The following is a 19,905-nucleotide window of genomic DNA, read 5'->3' as shown; positions in this document are numbered from 1 at the left end:
GCCTCCAGTGTTCCCCACTGCGAGTATAGGGCCTTGGTCTCTTGGTCCAGGGTGGAGACCGCTGCCCACTCCGGCCGTCCTCCCACACTCAGCCATTCCCTCACCCAGGCCAGCACAGGATCGCTCACCTGTCTGCTGTGCAGCTGCTTGTCCACGGTGGGCACAAGAGAGCCTACAGTAGCTTTCCCCTGCTCCTTCGATCCCCACTGATCACAGATCTCGATATCTCGCCCCAATGGATGCAGCAATGGTGTTGTTTCAGCTGCACGACGGGGTGGGATGTAATACTGAGACATTATAAGGCACTTCTGAAGCCTCACTTGGAGAGTTCTGAGCAGTTTTGGGCCCCTTATCTAAGAAAGGATGTGCTGGTGTTGGAGAAGGTTCAAAGGAAGTTCACAAAAATGTTTTTGGGAATGAAAGGCTTATCCTATGAAGGGTATTTGATGGCTCTGGGCCTGTACTCACTGGAATTCAAGATGAGGGGTGACTTCATTGAAACCTATCGAATGTTGAAAGGCCTCAATGGAATGGATGTGGAGAGGATGTTTCCTGTGGTAGGAGAGTTTAGGACCAGAGGACACAGCCTCAGAATAGAGAGACTTTCAGAAAGGAGATGAGGAGGAATTTCTTTAGCAGAGAGTAGTAAATCTGTGGAATTCATTGGGTATATTTAAGGCAGAGGTCGATAGATTCTTGATTAGTCAGGGCATGAAGGGATGCGGTGAGAAGGCAGGAGACTGGGGCCGAGAAGAAAATGGATCAGCCATGATGAAATGGCAGAGCAGACTCGATGGGCCAAATGGCCTAATTCTGCTCCTATGTCTAATGCTCTTAACCCGATTCTGCAAGATTGTTATCTTTGCCTGCCTGTTGCTGACTTTGCCTGTCTCTTTCTCTCCTCTCTTTAGGCTTCGTCATCGGCCAGGCAGGGTTCTTTGAAGCGCTGCTGATGCTGGTAGTGGCCTACGTCATCATTAGCCTGACAGTGTTATCGGTGTGCGCGATCTCCACCAATGGAGCGGTGAAAGGTGGCGGAGCTTACTGTATCCTTTTACCAAAGCCGTCCACCGCGGAAGGGTCTTCAAAAACTCTGGGCCTTCCAGAGACTCTAGTTAACTCTGCCAAATGTTCTCAAAGTCAAAGTAAATTTGTTATCAAAGTGTGTGTGTGTGTGTGTGTGACCATATACTATTTCGAGATTCATTTTCTTGTGGATATTTACAGGAAGGAAAATAAATACAACTGAATTTAAATTTAGTAGAATTTATGAAAAGCTACAAAGAAAGCAAAAAAAGATGTTTTCCCAAAGCAGAAAATGCTAATACAAGTGGGCAAAATTTTAAGCTGATCGGAGCAAAGTGTATTGGTGATGTCTCGGGTAAGTTCACAGAGAATGGTAGGTGCATGGGAGACCCTGCTAGGGGTGCTGGTAGAGGCATTTAAGAAACTCTTAGATAGGCACATGGTGGCAGCGTAGTGGTTAGCACAATGCTTTGCAGGTTCGATTCCTGCCGCTGCCTGCAAGGATTTTTTGTACGTTCGCCCCGTGACCTTGTGGGTTTCCACTGGGAGCTCCTGTTTCCTCCCACAGTCTAAAAACCTACTGGTTGGTAGGTTAATTAGTAATTGTAAATTGTCCTGTAGTTTGGCTGGGTTAAATCAGCGATTGCTGGGCGGCATGGCTTGAAGGGCTAAAAGTGCCTATTCTGTGTTGTACTTCAGTAAATAAATAGATAATAGAAATACAGAGGATTATGTAGGAAGGAAGGGTTGGATTGATCATGCGGTATATCAGTAAAACATCATGGAATGAAGGCCCTGTACCATGCGGTGGTGCTCTGTGTTCTATTTCTGAGTACAATATCAACATTATTTAGAAATAATGCCAGAGGTAGTTTGATGAGTGTGTGGAACACCCTACCAGCAGTGGTGAGTGTGTGGAACACCCCGCCAGCAGTGGTGGTCGAGGCAGATACATTGGGGACATTTAAGAAACTCTTAGACAGATACATGGATGATGGAAAAATGGAGGGTTATGTAGGAAGGAAGGGTTAGGCTGACCTTGGAGTTGGTTAAAAAGTCGGCACAACAGCATGGGCTGAAGGGCCTGGACGGTGCTGTTATGTACTAAATTGTGCAAATAATAACAAAGGAAAAATAAATAATATTTAGAATGTGAGGTGTGGAATCCTTGCAAGTGAGACGGTAGTTTGTGAAGTCAGTTCTGTGCTGAGGTGAATGAGGTTATCCACACTGCTTCAGGAGCCTGATGGGTGAGGGGTGATTTCTGTTCCTGAACCTGGTGGTATGGGACCTAAGGCTCCTGTACCTGCTGCCCGATGGCAGGAGTGAGAAGGGAGATAGCCTGGATGGTGGGGGTCCTTGATAATGGATGCTGCTTTCTTGTGGCAGCACTCCTTGTAGATGTGCTCAATGGCAGGAAGGGCTTGCTTTCTCCACACTAGTAAAATTAAAATAGTATGCACCAATCTATCTTGTGAACTGTTACACATTCAGATAAATACAAGACCCTACAGACTAATGTGGGTGTAAAGCACAGGTTCAAATCAAATCAAGTTTAATTATCATTCAACTATAAATGGATACAGCAGAACGAGACAGCGTTCCTCTGGGGCCAAGATGCAAAACACATTCAAAATAGCGAGAAAGAGAGAAAAGAAAACATAGTCACGCAAGAAATGACATTTTTAGTCCAAGACCCTGAGCAATTAGTCCCACAAATTGATGGTTCCTGGCAACCCAGCCTGTAATTCCACCAGTCGAGCACTGGGGGGCAGCACTGATGGAGAAGCCACCCCCATCGAGCACGGACACCACGCTACACTGCCTCCAGCATCTCCTCAATTGGACAGCAGTAGCAGAAAAGTCCAACCTTTTTTATTTTATGGACCAATACCATTAGGCAAGGGGCCCATGGACCCCAAGATGGGAACCCCTGGTCTAAAGGAAGCTCTGATTCAGATACCTTGAGGTGAGGCACATTGAAGGTGGTTGCTAAAGGAATTGGGATTGGGTTCCATAAGCAGGTAGGTTATCTGGGTAATGCAATAGGCTTTTTTCCAGTGAGGTTAGTTGAGACTAGAACTAGAGGTTGTATGTGAAGGGTGAAAGGTGGAATATTTAAGAGAAACCTAAGGGGAGGTTCTTTGCTCAGAGGCTGGTGCAAGTGTGGAACGAGCTGCCAGTGAAAGTGGTGGGTGCTAGTTCGATTTCAACATTTATGAGAAGTTTGGATAAGTACATGGATGGGAGGGGTTTGGAGGGATATGTCCCTGCTGCAGGTTGATGATACTAGGCAGAATAGTAGTTTGGCATGGATTAGATGGGCTGAAGGGCCTTTTTCTGTGTTGCAGTGCTCTGTGGGTATAAAGCTGACACTGAACTATAGCTGAGATATTGCATCCACCAGACCGAATGGCTTGAAGGTGGGGGGGGGGGGGATTACAGGCCTGGAGGTTCATTGGTTCAATGGTTCCAAGGAGGTTGGGGGTGGGAAGATTTCAGAAAAGTTGGGGATACTCTTTTGGGAAGAGGGTGTTGATAAATTTGAGTTTGATGGGTTTGTAGAAGGAGACCCCCTCCATCCATGCTAGTATCTCACGTAATACCATGAGCTCTGTACTTAACAGTCTGCTCAGGGGCTGTACCCACTGGAGTTTAGCAGAAGCAGGTGGGGTTGCGGGGAGGGGGGGGAATCTCATTGAAATCTACATGGGATAGATGTGGATAGGATGTTTCTCACAGTGGGAGAGTCTAGCGCTCCTGGGCATACCCTCAGAATAGAAGGACGTCTCTATGGAACAAACATGAGCTGGAAGTTCCTTAGCTTGTGGGTGGTGAATCTGTGGAATTCATTGTCACAGACGGCTGTAGAGGCTAAGTCATTGGGTACACTTAAAATGGAGATTGATGAGTTCTTAAATAGTAAAGATGTTATGGGGAGAAGGCAGGAGAATGTTGTAGGGAGGGTTAATAAGTCAGCCATGGTGGAATGGCAGAGCAGACTCAATGGGCTGAATGGCCTAATTATGCTCCTGCATCTCAGAGAGAAGCTACTGCTCCTCCTAGGATTAAAACACATGCACAAAGGGAACATGAAGAACCCCCCCACTGTTTGGAGTAGTGATGATCTGTAACTTGCCTAAAGGCACAGCGGAACTTGGATTTAGTTTCCACCTTGCCCCTTCAGGCAAGTTCCAGATCTTTGCCCGAGGTTTTTAGAAAGGGTGGGGCCAGAAGTTGAGGCAAAATTTGCGTAGTACAGAATGAGGGTTGTCCTACCGGTAGGTGGTATGGACTTTGGCAAATGCTCACCTCCTCTCCCATAACTATGCCGGGGTGTTCCCCACCACGAGCGACCTGTGTTCATGTATCCTGCAGTACCTTCCTGAAAGTCTGTTGTCCCTTTTGAATGTGTGTGTTAACATCCAGGAGTCCTTCAGGTGGCTCAATGTCCCCACCCCACTCGCCAAGGGCCAGTAGCTGGTAACAGTGGACAAAGGACATTGGCCTTCCTGAACCTAGCCAGATGGGCCAGTAACCACTTCTCCTGGAGCACATGATGGCCATGGGGCCAAATTAAAATAATTTTGTCTGCCTGCACATGGTCTATATCTGTCCATTCCCTCTCTGTTCATGTACATCGAAATGCTTTAATATTGCTATCATATCTGCTTCTAGCACTTCCTTGGCAGGGGCTTCCAAGCCCTACCACTTTTTTTAACAATGCTTTCCCCACATCTTTTAGAGCCATTGAGCAAAAACAAGCCCGTCAGCCCATCTAGTCTATTCCATCCTGGTCATCTGTCTAGTCCCATCTACCTGCTCCCTGACCAGAGTACTCTTGACCCCTCCCATCGATGTGCTTATCCAAACTTCTCTTAAATGTTGCAATTGAACCTGTGTTTACCACTTCCACTGGCAGCTTGTTTCACACTTCAAAGTTTGAAGTAACTTTTATTATACATAGATGTACATAGTGTACATAGATGTCAACATACAACTCAGAGATTCACTTTCTTGTGGGCACACTCGGCACATCTGTAGAATAATAACTATAACAGGATCAATGAAAGATCAACCAGAGTGCTGAAGACAGCAAACTCTGCAAATGCAAATATAAATAAATAGCGATAAATAATGAGAACATGAGATAACAAGGTTAGGAGTCCTTAAAGTGAGATGATCATTGGTTGTAGGAACATTTCAATGATGGGTCAAGTGAAGTTAAGCAGACTTATCCCCTTTTGTTCAAGGACTGTTGGTTGTGGGCTAGTAACTGTTCTTGAACCCAGTGGTGAGAGTCCTGAGGCTCTTGTACCTTCGACCTAATGGTAGAACTGAGAAAGAGCATGGCCTGGGTGGTGGGGATCTCTGTTGATGGATGCTGATTTCCAATGGCCTTAATGGTTGGGAGGGCTTTACCCATGATGCACTGGGCTGAATACACAACCCTTTGTAGGATTTTCCATTCAAAGGAATTGGTGTTTCCGTGCCAGACCATGATGCAGCCACTCAAAACACTCTCCACTACACATCTATAGAAGTTACATCACCCTCTGGGTGAAGAAGTTTCACCTTGAATATTTTACCTTTCACCACAAACCTATGACCTCTTGTTCTAGTCTCACTCAACCTGAGAGGAGAAAAAGCCTACATGCATTCACCTCATAATTTTGTATATCGTATAAAATCTCCCTTCTTTCTCCTACACACCAGGGAATAAAATCCTAATCCATTCAGCTCTTAGCTAATACTCGGGTCCTGAGTCCTGGTAATATTCTTGTAAATTTTCCCTACCTTCTTCCAAGCTTATTGTTAACTTTTTAATCTCTGCCTCTTTTTTTTTAAAAAAAAGTCCTCTATTTGGCAATGATAAAAAGAAATCCTTGCTCTAATTTTGCCCCTTTTTTTTATTGTGAAGATCTAGTCTGTTATCTTCCCTGAAGGCTGCTGAGAATTGTCGTGACACCAAGGAGAATAATCCTGTTCTGTTTTGTAACTTCAAAACATTAAACTAATTCAAAAGAAGACGCTGGAGTCCAAAATGTAGGTTGAACTCGTCTTTACTTTAAGCAAGGTGCGCACGTATAACGTGGCAGTGTGATGACGTATGCAATTCATGTATTTGTAGGAATTAGTTAAATGAATCAGATGAAATATATGGTGGCCAAAGGTCGCCAGGTTAAGACTTTGGGGTCTGATTGACTTGACTTAATTTTGGTAATTGAAAGGCTTTTGGTGCTGGAGACAAATCCCTGAGAATGGTTGGGTGTATTTAAAGCAGAAGTTTGAAAGGTTCTTATTAGTAAGGGCGTCAGAGGTTACGTGAGAATGGGGTTGAGAGGGGTCATAAATTGGCCATGGTCGATTGGTGAAGCAGACTCGAAGGGCTGGATGTCCTAATTCTACTTCTACAGTACTGTACAAAAGATTTAGGCACCCTGTATTTTTTTAAAAATATGGATTCAGATGTTATGACCTCCACGGAGCCCTGATCTGAACATCATCGAGGCTGTCTGGGATTACCTGAAGAGACAGAAGCAAGTGAGACAGGCAAATTTTGCAGAAGAACCATGGCACGTTCTCCAAGGTGCTAGGAACAACCTACCACCTGATTTTCTTATAAAACTGCACAACAGTGTACCTGAGAGAACTGATGCAGTTTTAAGGGCAAAGGGTGGTCACAATAAATATTGATTTGATTTATTTTTTTTACTGTATACTGCTCTTGTATTTTAATATTTAGAAACATTTCATTTGATGATTTTTGAAAGCATCTTTGCTTTACAGAATTTTTTTTTACATGTGCCAAAGACTTGTGTGCTGTATTGTATACCGAGGTTGATAAACTCTTGATTAGTCAGAGCATGAAGTGATACGGGGAGAAAGCAGGAGATTGGGGCTGAGAGGAAAATGGATCAGCCATGATGAAATGGCAGAGCAGACTCGATGGGCCAAATGGCCTAATTCTGCTCCTATATCTTATGGTTATGTGGTCTTATAGTCCGAAAATCCAGGAGCTCTTTAGGTGGCTCCACGTCCCTTCTCCACTCCCCAAGGACCACTGGTTGACAATGACAACCATTTGGCCTGGACTCTCTTGAGCACAGCCAGATGGGTCAGTAGCCACTTGCCATTCAGCATGGGAGTGGGGCCTGCAGCCCATGCTGCCTGGGTGCTAACTTAAATCTATCCCATCTCCCAGCATGTGGTCGATATTCCTTTCCTTTGCCCTCCCCCTCCTCCTCCCACTCTCTACAACCTGGCTTGGTTTCCTTTACACTTTTGTCTGCAGTTATGATTAGCCGGACGTTGGGCCCAGAGTTCGGCGGGAGTATAGGGCTGATGTTCTTCCTTGCGAATGTCTGTTCCTGTGCGGTTTATATTCTGGGACTGGTGGAGGCTATTCTGGATGTATTTGGAGAGCTCCCAAATGCAGGTGAGTCCCTTGTGGCTTGGGGAATACTAAATTGCCTGTTTTGGTGTGACAGAGTATTGAAGCCGCACTCTTGGTGTGGCCATTCATCCCATTCTCACTGGATTCACTGCCCTCTGAGGACAAGGGAATGTGACCACATTTTGCAGGATTTGGAAATTAGGCCTTCCTCTGCCTGTTGATGTGATCACCCACATTGAACAATGACTGGCATTCTTCACCAGATCTTTAAGAGAACTAAAAAGACTTGGCCAATAAGTTACAAACCTTAAACTCTTTTGAAGACGTCCTCGATGCTTGGAGATTAGTGCTCATGATGGAGCTGGATGAGTCACTAAAGACTCTCGCAAATTTCCACAGATGTACTGTGGAGGGTATAGTAACTGGTGGTATCTCCATTTGGTATGGAGGGGATAGGATAGGATTGGAAAAATCTGTAGAAAGCTGAAAACTCGGCCAAGTCCTTCATGGGACTTGCCTCCCCAGCACTGAGGACATCTTCAAAAGGCCCTACATTATCCTGAACATATTCGCTTCACGTTGCTACCTTCAGGTGCAGGAGCCTGAAGACATACGCTCAACATTTTAGGAGCCTCCAGCACCCCGTCTCCAGAATACATAAACTGATAAGTCTGACTCTGCAATCCAAGTATGTAGGGCAACATTCCCCTCCCTAATCTCCCAGGCAATGGAACAACAACTGCAAAATGCTTTTCTTATCCTGTATCCACCTCCTATTAACTTGGGATTTCTGGTTGCCCTGAGCCAAAGCTGGAAGTTAGGTGTGAGAAGGCAGAAGATATGGAGCATGTGGGTCTGGAGTTCTGTAGAGTCATAGAGCACTACAGCACAAAAACAGGCCCTTCGGCCCATCTAGTCCACTCCAAACTATTATTCTACGTAGTCCCATCGATCACCTGGATCATATCCCTCCACACCCCTCCCATCCATGTACTTATTCAAACTTTTCTTAAATGTTGAAATCAACCCTGCATCCAACACTCCTGCCTGTAGCGGCCACCCTCTGAGGGAAGAAGTTCCTCATGTTTCCCTTTAACATTTCACCTTTCACCCTCAACCCATGACCTCTAGTTCTAGTCTCACCCAACCTCAGTGGCAAAAGGCTGCTTCCATTTACCTTATTTATAGGATAATTTTGTATAGCTCTATCAAACCTCCTCTCAATCTCCAGTGCTCCAGGGAAAAAAGTCCCTAACCTGTCCAACCTTTCCCCATAGTCCCGGTCCCTGGGTCCCAGCAACATGTACAGGGAAGTGTTTTGGTGAACCAGTTGCTTTTTACTGTTTGGCAGATCTGTGGCAACTTTTAACTGAGAGTTGTATTTTAATTCCTAATTTCAATTATTTCAGTATAACTTCAGATGTTTTGTAACTTATTTCTGGATCAATAGTCCAAATCTGTCTTCTAGTCCAGTAATCTAACCACTATGCTAGTTTATCTCCCAAGGATTGCAAAGCTACGTCATGTGGGCTTTGTTTAAGATCACACGAACACACCAAATTCCTAATGTATGCAAACAGTTGTATTGAGTCTCTGTTTAATTTCTGATCCTTTGGGATCTTCTAGGAGTCAAAAATGACAAGCAGTCTTAATTCCAAGATTGCAGTTTATTTCAGAGTACAAACAAACAGGCAAGTACTAAGCAAACTAGATAAAGAGCTGAGACACTCTGCTAAGACGGTAATCAATGCTAAGGCAAAGGAATAAAAGATGGTGCTTCTATAAAAAAATCTATCACTTCAATAGTTGAGGAAAATTCCTTAGATAGTGATAAACTAGTTAATAGGCTACACAATTGAAACAACTACATCACGTGGGTAATGTGCTAACACTTAGCCAATGAGAAAGGAGAAAGTTGATAAATCAGCAACTTTGATGTGTGAAAGGTGATAAATCGTTAGTTTAACTGCTGTACTGCTTTCTGCCGGTGAGTGTGAAAAATATGAGGTTGTTTGAAAAGTACAAATCTTATATAAAAAAAAGTATTTAAAAAAAGACAGCGGTTTCCAACATTTGTGATGAATAAAGTTGCTCCTTTAAATGGCGGCTTTCTCCTCCTACAAAATAAGTAGCTTCTCAATCTTTGAACCCTTGTCCTCCAACTACCCCTTGCAGCAGAAACAGACCACAGAGGTATCCACGTCCTCCCACAAAGCTACCTCTACAATGTCCTCTACGCTTCGAGTATCTTATTACTGTGCTTGCTAGTCTGCCTGGTCGGAGCCCAGATCTACGCCAGGACCAGCTTCCTGATCTTTCTCATGGTCCACATTGTGCTCATCACCATCTTCATCAGTTTCTTTGCCGTGAGCCCCAAGACCGTTTGGATCGTTAGACAGTCTGGGAACACCAGCCAGCTCATCCACACCAACTACACGGGCTTCAACCTGGCTACACTGCGGCGGAACCTCGCAGGTAAGCACCTTTCTTGTCCGTCTCCAGACTAGGAACTTCTGACTTAAGTTTCTTCATTCAAAGAGCTGAGTGGCGATGTGAGATAGGAGAAGAATGCTTGCAAGGCCTTGGTTAGACTGCTCTTGGAATACTGCCAGTTTTGGGCCCCTCATCTAAGAAGAGATGTTCTGCATGGGAGAGGGTCCAGAGAAAGTTCATGAGAAAGATAATGAGTGTTTGATGGCTCTGGGATTGTACTCATTGGAGTTAGAAGGATGATCGGTGGAGGGAGGGGGATCTCATTGAAACCAATCAGATATTGAAAGGCCAAGAAGGAGTGGGCATGCAGAGGATGTTTCCTACAGTAGGGAGGATGCAGCCTCAGAATAGATGGATGCCTCTTTAGAACAGGGATGTGGAGAAATGTCTTTAGCTAGAGGTTGGTGAATCTGTGGAAATCATTGCTATAGGTGTCTGTGGAGTTCACAATTGGGTATATTTAAAGCGGAGGTTGATAGGTTCTTGATTAGTAAGGATGTCAAAGGTTACATGGAGAAGGCAGGAGAATGGCGTTGAGAGGGATAATATATCAGTCATGATGGAATGGTGGAGCAGACTTGATGGGTTGAATGGCCTAATTTTGTTCTTTGTCTTATGGTTTTTCTCACTAGAGGTGTTTGTGATCAGAAGGACCTAATTGTCATTGTAAGCATGGCTGAAAGGAATAAACAATTAAAACACGAGTTGTATGTTAAACATGAGATTCTGCAGATGCTGGAAATCTAGATCAACACACACGAAATCCTGGGGAAACTCAGCAGGTCAGGCAGCATCTATGGAGTGAAATAGAGTTGGTGATGCAGGCCAAGACTCTTCATTAAGACTGGGCTTATAGAGGGTAGGAATGAGCAGTCCGAGGTTCTTTCATTCATATGTGGCATGTCATTATAACATGGGCAATCATGGTCTTTCCCAAGACCCTGTTTGTTCTTGGCAACTTTTTCAACAGGAGTGGTTTGCCCATGCCTTCTTCTGGGCAGTGTCCTTACAAGATGGGTGACCCCCCGCCCCCCAGCCATTATCAATATTGGTGCTAGTGGTCACATAACCAGGACTTGTGATATTTGTGATAAGCACCGGCTTCTCATATGACCATCCACCACCTGCTCCCATGACTTCTCCTGACCCTGATCGGGGCTGGGAGGGGGAGCGCTCCGTCCCTCCACTATCCTGTAGGTCGCTTTGGGCAAGGTGTAGCACCTGCTTAGCACCCCGCACCCCCACCCCACCTATCAGGGTCATGTGAAGCCATGGGAGCAGGTGGTGGATGGTCGTATGAGCAGCTGGTGCATATCACAAGTCCTGGTTATGCGACCACTGATGTCAGGCAGACAATCTCTGAAGAGTGTTAATAATTGCTGGGGTCACCTGTCTTGTATTCACTGCCCAGAAGAAGGCATTGGCAAACCACTTCTGTAAAATAAGAAGTTGCCAAGAAAGACCATGATTGCCCACATCACCGATACAGCACATAATGAATGAACTGGGTGATACTGGGTGTTCAGAAGTCTCACATCCTAGGGGAGGAAGCTGTTACCCAGCTGCTTGAGTTTGGAATGGATTGATCTCCTTGAGACATTACAAAATTTTGAAGAGTATTAGAAATTTAATTTTGGAAATAACATTTGAACGTATCTGGAAATGCTTAGGAGATCAGGCAGCATCCGTGGAGAGAAATAAACTGTCAATGTTTCAGGCTGAGACCGTTGTTTTGGGCTGGGACCCTTCATCAGGACTGGAAAGGAAGGGGTCAGATGCTGGAATAAGGAGGTGAGGGGAAGGAGTAAAAGCCAGCAGGTGATGGTGGGGGGGGGGGGTGACAAGGGAAGAAGTTATAAGGTGATTGGTGAGGGGGGTCCGAATGGGGATTGCGGGGCAGGGGGAGGAAACAAAAATATGTGGGAGAAATTAAAGTTCCAGGTAAATTTATTATCAAAGTATCTGTATGTCACATTCATTTTCTCGCAGGCACGCTCAGTAAATCCATAATAGAATAATAACCATATTAGAATCAATGAAAGACTGCACCAATTTGGGCGTTCAACCAATATGTAAAAGGCAACAAACTCTACAAATACAAAAAGAAAGAAATAATAATAATATATAAATAAGCAATAAATACTGAGAGCATCAGATGAAGAGTCCTTTGATTACTGGAACTTAGAGAAGTCAGTTTTCATGCCATCAGGTTGGAGGTTGCCCAAAAGGAATTTATTATCTACAATCTAACACAGTAATTTTTTTTCCCTCTTTTCAGAGAAGCTGCCTGACTTACTAAGTGTTTCCCAGAAACTACAGTTCTTTGTCTTGGGGAACCTTGGGCAGTAGTTTGGCTATTCTTCTAACCTTGCCACAGAGGAATGATTTGCGGTGGTGGGGGGGGGGTGCAAGAATACTTCCCTGCCCTGCTGCAAGAATTGCGTAGGCGATGTGGGACTGGGTCATGTGGATGCTTCTGGGTGCAGCCTTTGAGCAGTATTTGGTTTTGTCTTCCAGATAACTACTCCGTAGACTACACCACTGGTACCCTCATGACATTTGCCACGGTGTTTGCTGTGATGTTTAACGGCTGCACTGGTATAATGGCTGGATCCAACATGTCGGGTAAATATCTCTCGTCTGTGTGTGGTCTCTCCCCTGCCTTCCGCTCTTCACTCAAATAAGAGCATAGAACATGAAGCAGTGCAGGCTCTTCGGCCCATGATGTTGTGCCAACCCTTTAACCTACTCCAAGATTAATCTAGCCCTTCCTCCCTATGATCAACCATAGCCCTCCATTTTCCTTTCATCCATGGGCCTATCTAAGAGTCTCTGAAATGTCCCTGATGTATCTGCCTCAACCACAACATTTAGCAGTGTGTTTCACATAGACACCATTCTGTTGTTTGAATAAAAAAGCTACCTTTGGCATCCTCTCCTTCCTCCAAACAATTTAAAAGTTTTGCCCCCTTGTATTAGCCATTTTCACCCGGGGGGGGGGGGAACCTCTGGCTGCCCACTCTACCTCTGTCAAGTCACCTAGCATCCTCCTAAGAGAAAAGCCCAAGCCAACTCAACCTGTCCTCCAATGAGGATCAGAAAAACACTTGGCCCAACTGTGTCAGATTAATTGGCCTCCATCTAGAACCTTGCTCAGATAGAATTTTAAAACCAAGTGATTCTGCAAAAGCCGGAAATCCAGAGCAATACACACAAAATGCCAGAGGAATCCAGCAGGACAGACGGCATCTATGGAGGGGAATGACGGTCGAAGTTTTGGATGGAAACCCTTCATCAGGACTGGAATAAAGAGGGTCTGTTGGCTGCTGGGGAACAAGTGGTGTTCGACGGGGGTCAGTATTGGCATCGCTTTTTTTTCCATGTTATATGTCAACAATTTGTGCGTTGTAAATAATGGCTTTGTGGCCAAGTTTGCAGATAATAGAAAGACAGGCAGAGATGCAGGTCATGTTGAGGAAGCAGGGAATCTGTAGGAAGACTTGACAGATTGGGAGAATGGGCAAAGAAGTGGCAGATGCAAAACAGTGTACAGTCTGTGGTCATGCATTTTGATAGAAGGAGTAAAGGTGTAGACTATTTTTTAAGCAGAGAAAACATTTTTTAAAATCTGAGGTGCAAAGGGACCTGGGAGTCCTCGTGCAGGATTCCCTAAAGGTTAATTTGCAGGTTGAGTTGGTGGTGAGGAAGGCAAATGCAATGTATGTATTCATTTCAAGAGGACTAGAATATAAGAGCAAGGATGTCAATGCGGAGGGTTTATAAGGCATTGGTCAGACTGCACTTGGGGTATTGCAAACAGCTTTGGGCTCCTTGTATAGGTAAAGATGAGCTGACTTTGGAGAGGGTTCAGAGGAGGTTCATGAGAAGGATTCTGGGAATGAGAGGGTTAATGTATGAGGAGCATTTGGTGGCTCCAGGCCTGTACTTGCTGGGGTTCAGAAAAATGAGGGGGGATATCTCATTGAAGCCTATTGAATATTGGAAGGCCTAGACAGTCTGAACGTGGAGAGGATGTCTCCTATAGTGGGTGACTCTAGGACCACAGGGCACAAGCTCAGAATAGAGGGATGTCCATTTAGCCAGTGGGGATCTTCTTTCTTTTGCCCACTATGCCATCTCTGGTGGGATTCAAGGTTTTCTTCATCATCCGTAGAGCCTGTGGGTGGTGAATCTGTGGAACTTGTTGTCACAGACGGCTGTGGGGGCCGAGTCATTGAGTATATTCAAAGCAGAGATTGATAGGTTCTTGATTAGTCAGGACATCCAAGGTTATGGGGAGGAGACTGGAAAATGGGATTGAGAGGGATAATATATTAGTCACGATGGAATGATAGTGTAGCCACGATGAGCCAAATGGCCTAATTCTGCTCCTATGTCATATAGGATAAGAAGTTGGGGGGAGGGGAAGGAATACAAAGTACCAGGGTACCATACTTTGTGTTCAAATGCTTTTCGTGCCCCTTTTCTTCTCCCCTTGCACCCACACCCCACCCCCATCCCAAATCAATGTAGAACCTAATTTTTCTAAGACACTGCTCTTGGTTTCCATTGCTCAGCTACTGGAAGACATACCCTCAGTGGCCACGTTATTAGGTACACCTGTACACCTCGATAACGCAAATATCAGCCAATCATGTGGCAGCAACTTAATGCAGAAAAGCATGCAGACATGGTCAAGAGGTTCAGTTGTTGTTCAGGCCAAACACTTGAATGGGGAAGAAATGTGATCAAAGTGACTTTGACTCTGGAATGATTGTTGGTGCCAGACAGGGTGGTCTGAGTATCTCAGAAACTGCTGATCTCCTGGGATTTTATAGATCTAATTTGTCTATCTTGTCTATCTTATCTATCTCGCAGAATAGCCACCTTGAGCCCTGCTGCCCAGCATTCCCCCGATTTAACCCTCGCCTAATCACAAGATAATTTACAATGACCAATTAACCTATCAAACAGTACACCTTTGAACTGTGGGAGGAAACCCACGTGGTCATGGGGAGAATGTCCAAACTCCTTATAGGCATTGGTGGGAATTGAACCCGGGTCACCTGTATTGTAAAGCATTGTGCTAACCACTACACTATTGTGCCGCCCTCCACGCACAGCTGTCTGTAGGGCAGAGGTTCTCAACTATTTTTATGCCATGGATCCCTACCATTAACAGAAGGCATCCATGGTCTCCCAGTAGGGAACCTGGTCTACAGTTTACAGAGAATGATGCGAAAAACAAACAGAAAAAAACACATTTGGTTAGCAGCAGTCCTGTGGGTGAAAATGCCTTGTTAATGAGAGAGGCCAGCCTGGTTCAAACTGCCAGGAAGGTGACAATAACACAAATAACCACGTATTGATGTGCAGAAGAGCATCTCTGAACGTACAACACATCAAACCTGGAAGTGGGTAGGTTATATCAGCAGAACACCACGAACATACATAAATACAAACAGTGGCCTCTGTATAGGGTACAGCAGATAGCTAGTAATGTGGCCATTGAAAGTACATCAGCTTCATAGGATCTGAAATCCCCTAAATACCTCTGTTGTGAGACTTTGCTTAGAGCCTGCCACTTCCCGGTATGGAAGTGGGATCTGGAGGCCATTCACTTCCATTCAAGAAGGTGGCACTGTGAGAACAGCTGCCTCGGCTCCAGCAGTGTGAATTCAACCCTGACCTTCAGTGCTGTCCGTGTCGAACATGTACATTTTCCCTGTGAGTGTGAGGGCTTCCCGGGGTGCTCTGGTTTCCTCCCTCATCGCCAAAAAGAAGTGCGAGTCAGTAGGCTGCCTTACTTCCAGCCTGTTATGCCACTGGCATTTAGCGCAGCAATGAAGGTCTCCATCTCTGTCTGTCCATACCATCGCACACAGATATGGAAGGATTCTTCATTTCAATCTCTGAACAGTTTTACTTGACCAGTCAGGGTTGTTAGCCCTGAGCTGAGCCCCCGAACTTAGAGAACCAGTGGACCATACTTCATTTGGCCTCTAACCTTTGACCTATTCGGCATGGGTGACCCTACCAAGAGCCAAAGCATAAAGCCTTGACTCCAGTCAACATAGCTCTCCGGGTCACTGAGGCTCACCAGCCTCCGAACCATGAAGAGGTTGTGATCCTCTTGGATGAGTAAACTAACTGGCTGCTGTAAATTCCCCCTTGTGTTGTTGGTGCGGTAGAACTTGTAGGTAGTTAATGGAAGTATGGGGAGAACAAAATAGGTTAAGGTAGGATTAGTGTAAATGGATGTATGATGGACAGACAGGCATTTATGGGCAGAAAGGCCTGTTTGTGTGCTGTATGAGAACAGAGGTATCCTGGGATTTGCGTCCATTGACCCCTCAACGTTGGCAGAATATGGTGTGATGTCCTTTATTAGTCAGGGGAATTGAGTTCAAGAGCCAGGAGGTAATGTTACAACTCTAAAACTCTTGGAGTATTGCGTTCATTTTCTGATTGCCTCATATATAGGACAGATGTGGAAGTTGTAGAGAGGGTACAGAGGAGATTTACCAGGATGCTGCCTGGATTAGCGAACATGTCTTATGAGAATAGGTTGAGCCAGCTAGGGCTTTTTTTTCCTCTTTGGAGCGTAGGAGGATGAAAGGTGACTTATTAGAGGTGTCACTTCTACCCGTGACGCTGCTGGCATTCAGAGCAACAATGTAGGTCCTCCTGTGGTGGTGTTCACATCTTCCTTCATCGTGTCAGTAGCTTCCTGATAGAGGTGTGTGAGATGATAAGAGGTATAGAGTGGACAGCCAAGGCCTTTTTTCCCAGAGCGGAAATAACTAATACAAAGGGGCATACATATAAGGTCATTGAAGGAAAGTATGATTGGGGGGAGGTGATGTCAGAGGCAAGTTTTTTTTCAAACAGTAATGGCTGCATGGAGCGCCCTGCCAGGGGTGGTGGTAGAGGGAACAGTTAAGAGATTCTAAGATGCGCACATGGATGATAGAAAAATTGGTGGACTATGTAGGAGGGAAGTGTAAGATTGATCTTGGAGCAGGTTAACTGGTCAGCACAAGATCATGGGCCAAAGATCCTGTACTGTGTTATCCAGTTTCATGTTTTATGTATCTAAGATGGGGACACTTTCCTGCATATGTTTCTGTAATCTCTTAAACCTGTTGAACTCTTATCCTGACACTTGATATTGTAAATATCAAGTACTGTTGTAACGTGGACAATGTCACCAGAGAGATGTGGCTGGTAGATATAAAAGTAGTCTTTTATTCAACAAAATGAGACACTCTCTGGAGGAAGAGGCCCGTTCGACCCAACATTACATGACATTTTATATGCTAAAGATCAAAGGACAATTCTATAGTTACAATGTATCTACAATGCTTCCTTTGAATTACATACTGTTTTCACACACGTCCTTCTTTGCACCCACACTCCAGACACCCATAATGAATGTTTATCAGCATTGTCTGGTTTTCAATGACCCTATGTGCACAGCTCCAGGAAACTATTGTCCAGGGCTTCATTTTAAATATAATCTACAATCCATATTCAGATCTAAAGATTGGTTGCTGAAGTTAATAATTGCTATATACCCTAATTCCAGAATATGTCCCAACACCACCTATGGAGTAACTGATGGCCTTTTCATGGTGAAAACATAGTGAAAACTTTTCACTGATAGTGTTTTAAAAACATAGTTCAAACGTGTGAATGATAAACTCCCTCCAGTGTATGGTGTAGGTGGAGCCAATAATTTACTCCCCTTATTTCTGTTCATCAATGGTAAATCTCACTTGGTATATCCAGGACCCTTTTTTCACTGTTACCTGCCTTTTATGATGTCATCAAATGAACAACTTTTTTGTTAAGGTTAGATAGTTTCTGATGGTGGGGTGAAGATGCGTCCCTACCAAAGGAGGTGTAAGGTGCCCCCTCCCTCTGCTAGCCTGCAGTTCACACTTGGGCAAGATTTAGCACCTGCTCAGCCCCCCGATCGGGGTCGTGTGAAGCCATGGGAGCAGGTGGTAGATGGTCGTATGAGCAACCGGTGCATATCACAAGACCTGGTTACATGGCAACTGATGCCAGGCAGACAATCTCTGAAGAGTGTTGATAATGACTGGGGTCGTCCGTCTTGTAAAGACACTGCCCGGAAAGAAGGCAATAGCAAACTACTTCTGTTTTTATATTAAAAAAAAAGTTTGCTAAAACCAATTGTGGTTATGGAAAGACCGTGGCACCTAATGATGAATGTGCCTGATACAACCGTATATCGTGATAAAGGCAAATGGTGCATTTGGTTCTTAAAGACGCATTGCACTCCGGAGTGCTGACATTGTCAAGTGTTCTGCATCCCGAGGTTTGCTTACTGAAGTTTTTCCATTTGGTTTATGCTAGATTAGGGTGCTTCCCGGGATCTAACCCACCACTGTCTGTCGGGGTAGCATTGCAGCCAAGTGGTCATCATAACACTATTACAGTACATCTTTGGAATGTGGGAGGAAACTGAAGTGCCCGGAGGAAACCCACATGGTCACAAAGAGAATCTATGTACAGATTCCTTGCAGACAGCAGCAGGTGTTGAGCCCAGGTCCTGGAGTTGTAATTGTGTTACGCTAACTATGTTCTTGTAAAACGGCCATGAACAACAAGTTTTATGCCTGACTTCCAAAGGATTGCGAAAAGACCAGGATCTAACAGATGGGGGTACCAGAGAAGTTCTTCGTCTTGTGTGCATTTTAAATACAGATTGAATGCTGGTCTTTGGGCTGCTTCAGGCTTTTCTCTCTTCCAGGGGACCTGAAGAATCCGAGCTATGCCATTCCTAAAGGGACAATCATTGCAGTGATCTACACCCTGCTGGTTTATTTCCTGCTGTTCCTCATGGTCAGCTTCACCTGTGACAGGTGAGAAGCTTGCGGTTTTTGAGAAGGCAGATTGGGTGTCTTGGGAGCCTTGAGTGTAGAGCACAGAAAATACACTGGGTGGCCACTTTATTAGGTACCCCTGTACACCTCATTAATGCAAACATTTAATCAGCCAATCATGTGGCAGCAAATCAATGAATAAGAGCATGCAGACATGATCAAGAGGTTCAATTTTTCAAGCAAACATCAGTATGTGGAGGAAATGTGATCTAAGTAACTTTGACCGTGAAATGATCGTTTGTGCCACATGGGGTGGTTTGAATATCTCAGGAACTGTCGATCTCCTGGGATTTTCATGCACAACAGTCTCTAGAGTTTACAAAGAATGGTGTGAAAATTAAAAAAAAAAAAAACTAGTGTGTAGCAGTTCTGTGGGTGAAGATGCCTTGTTAATTAGAGATGTTCGAGGAAAATGGGCAGACTGGTTCATGCTGACAGGAAGGGGACAGTAACTGCAATAACTGTGACTGACATAGCATTTTTTAAAAAAAATTACTGATTCTTTTTCCAAAACTAGGTTTCTAAAACTTCTTTACAGTAGGGGTCAGCCCGGAACTGTTTATTCTCCTCCATAAATGCCGCCTGACCTGCTGAGTTCCTCCAGCATTTTGTGTGTGTTACTTTGGATATGCAGAATTGTAGCTGAGAAGAAATTAGTTCTTTTATTTACTCTCTTTAGTAGAGTGAATTTTTATTCTGCATCCAAGATTTTAGTTGGTAATTTGTGAATTTCATAGGGGTCAATTTCTGTTCTACTGCCAGAACGTGGTGACTGCATCATCATCTGGTATTGGGTGGGAGGGGTCACCGCACAGGACTGGGAAAAGCTGCAGAGAGTTGTAAACTCAGTCAGCTCCATCATGAGCACTAGCCTCCCCAGCATCCAGGACATCTTTAAGGAGTGGTGCCTGAAAAAGGTAGCATCCATCTTTAAGGACCCCCATCACCCAGGACATGTCCTCTTCTCATTGTTACCATCAGGGAGGAGGTACAGAAACCTGAAGGCACACACTCAATGAATCCGGAACAGCTTCTTTCCTTCCGCTATCTGATTTCTGAATGGATATTCAACCCATT

General features: G+C 44.7%; 1 protein-coding gene across 1 annotated transcript in view; it reads left to right on the top strand.

The window, feature by feature from the left end:
• Positions 1–19,905, top strand: part of slc12a9 (solute carrier family 12 member 9) — a 108,588-nt gene that overhangs the window by 55,665 nt on the left and 33,018 nt on the right. The window contains exons 2-6 of the mRNA XM_072258343.1: positions 912–1,046; positions 7,322–7,465; positions 9,599–9,898; positions 12,434–12,541; positions 18,696–18,807. Of these exons, the coding sequence (XP_072114444.1) occupies positions 912–1,046; positions 7,322–7,465; positions 9,599–9,898; positions 12,434–12,541; positions 18,696–18,807 (799 nt within the window). The remainder of the gene's footprint in view (positions 1–911; positions 1,047–7,321; positions 7,466–9,598; positions 9,899–12,433; positions 12,542–18,695; positions 18,808–19,905) is intronic.

Source organism: Mobula birostris, chromosome 5 (assembly GCF_030028105.1).
Source record: "Mobula birostris isolate sMobBir1 chromosome 5, sMobBir1.hap1, whole genome shotgun sequence".
NCBI classification, from domain to species: Eukaryota; Metazoa; Chordata; class Chondrichthyes; order Myliobatiformes; family Myliobatidae; genus Mobula; species Mobula birostris.
The sequence above is the reverse complement of the archived record's forward strand: the minus strand, read 5'-3'. Positions and strand labels throughout refer to the sequence as shown.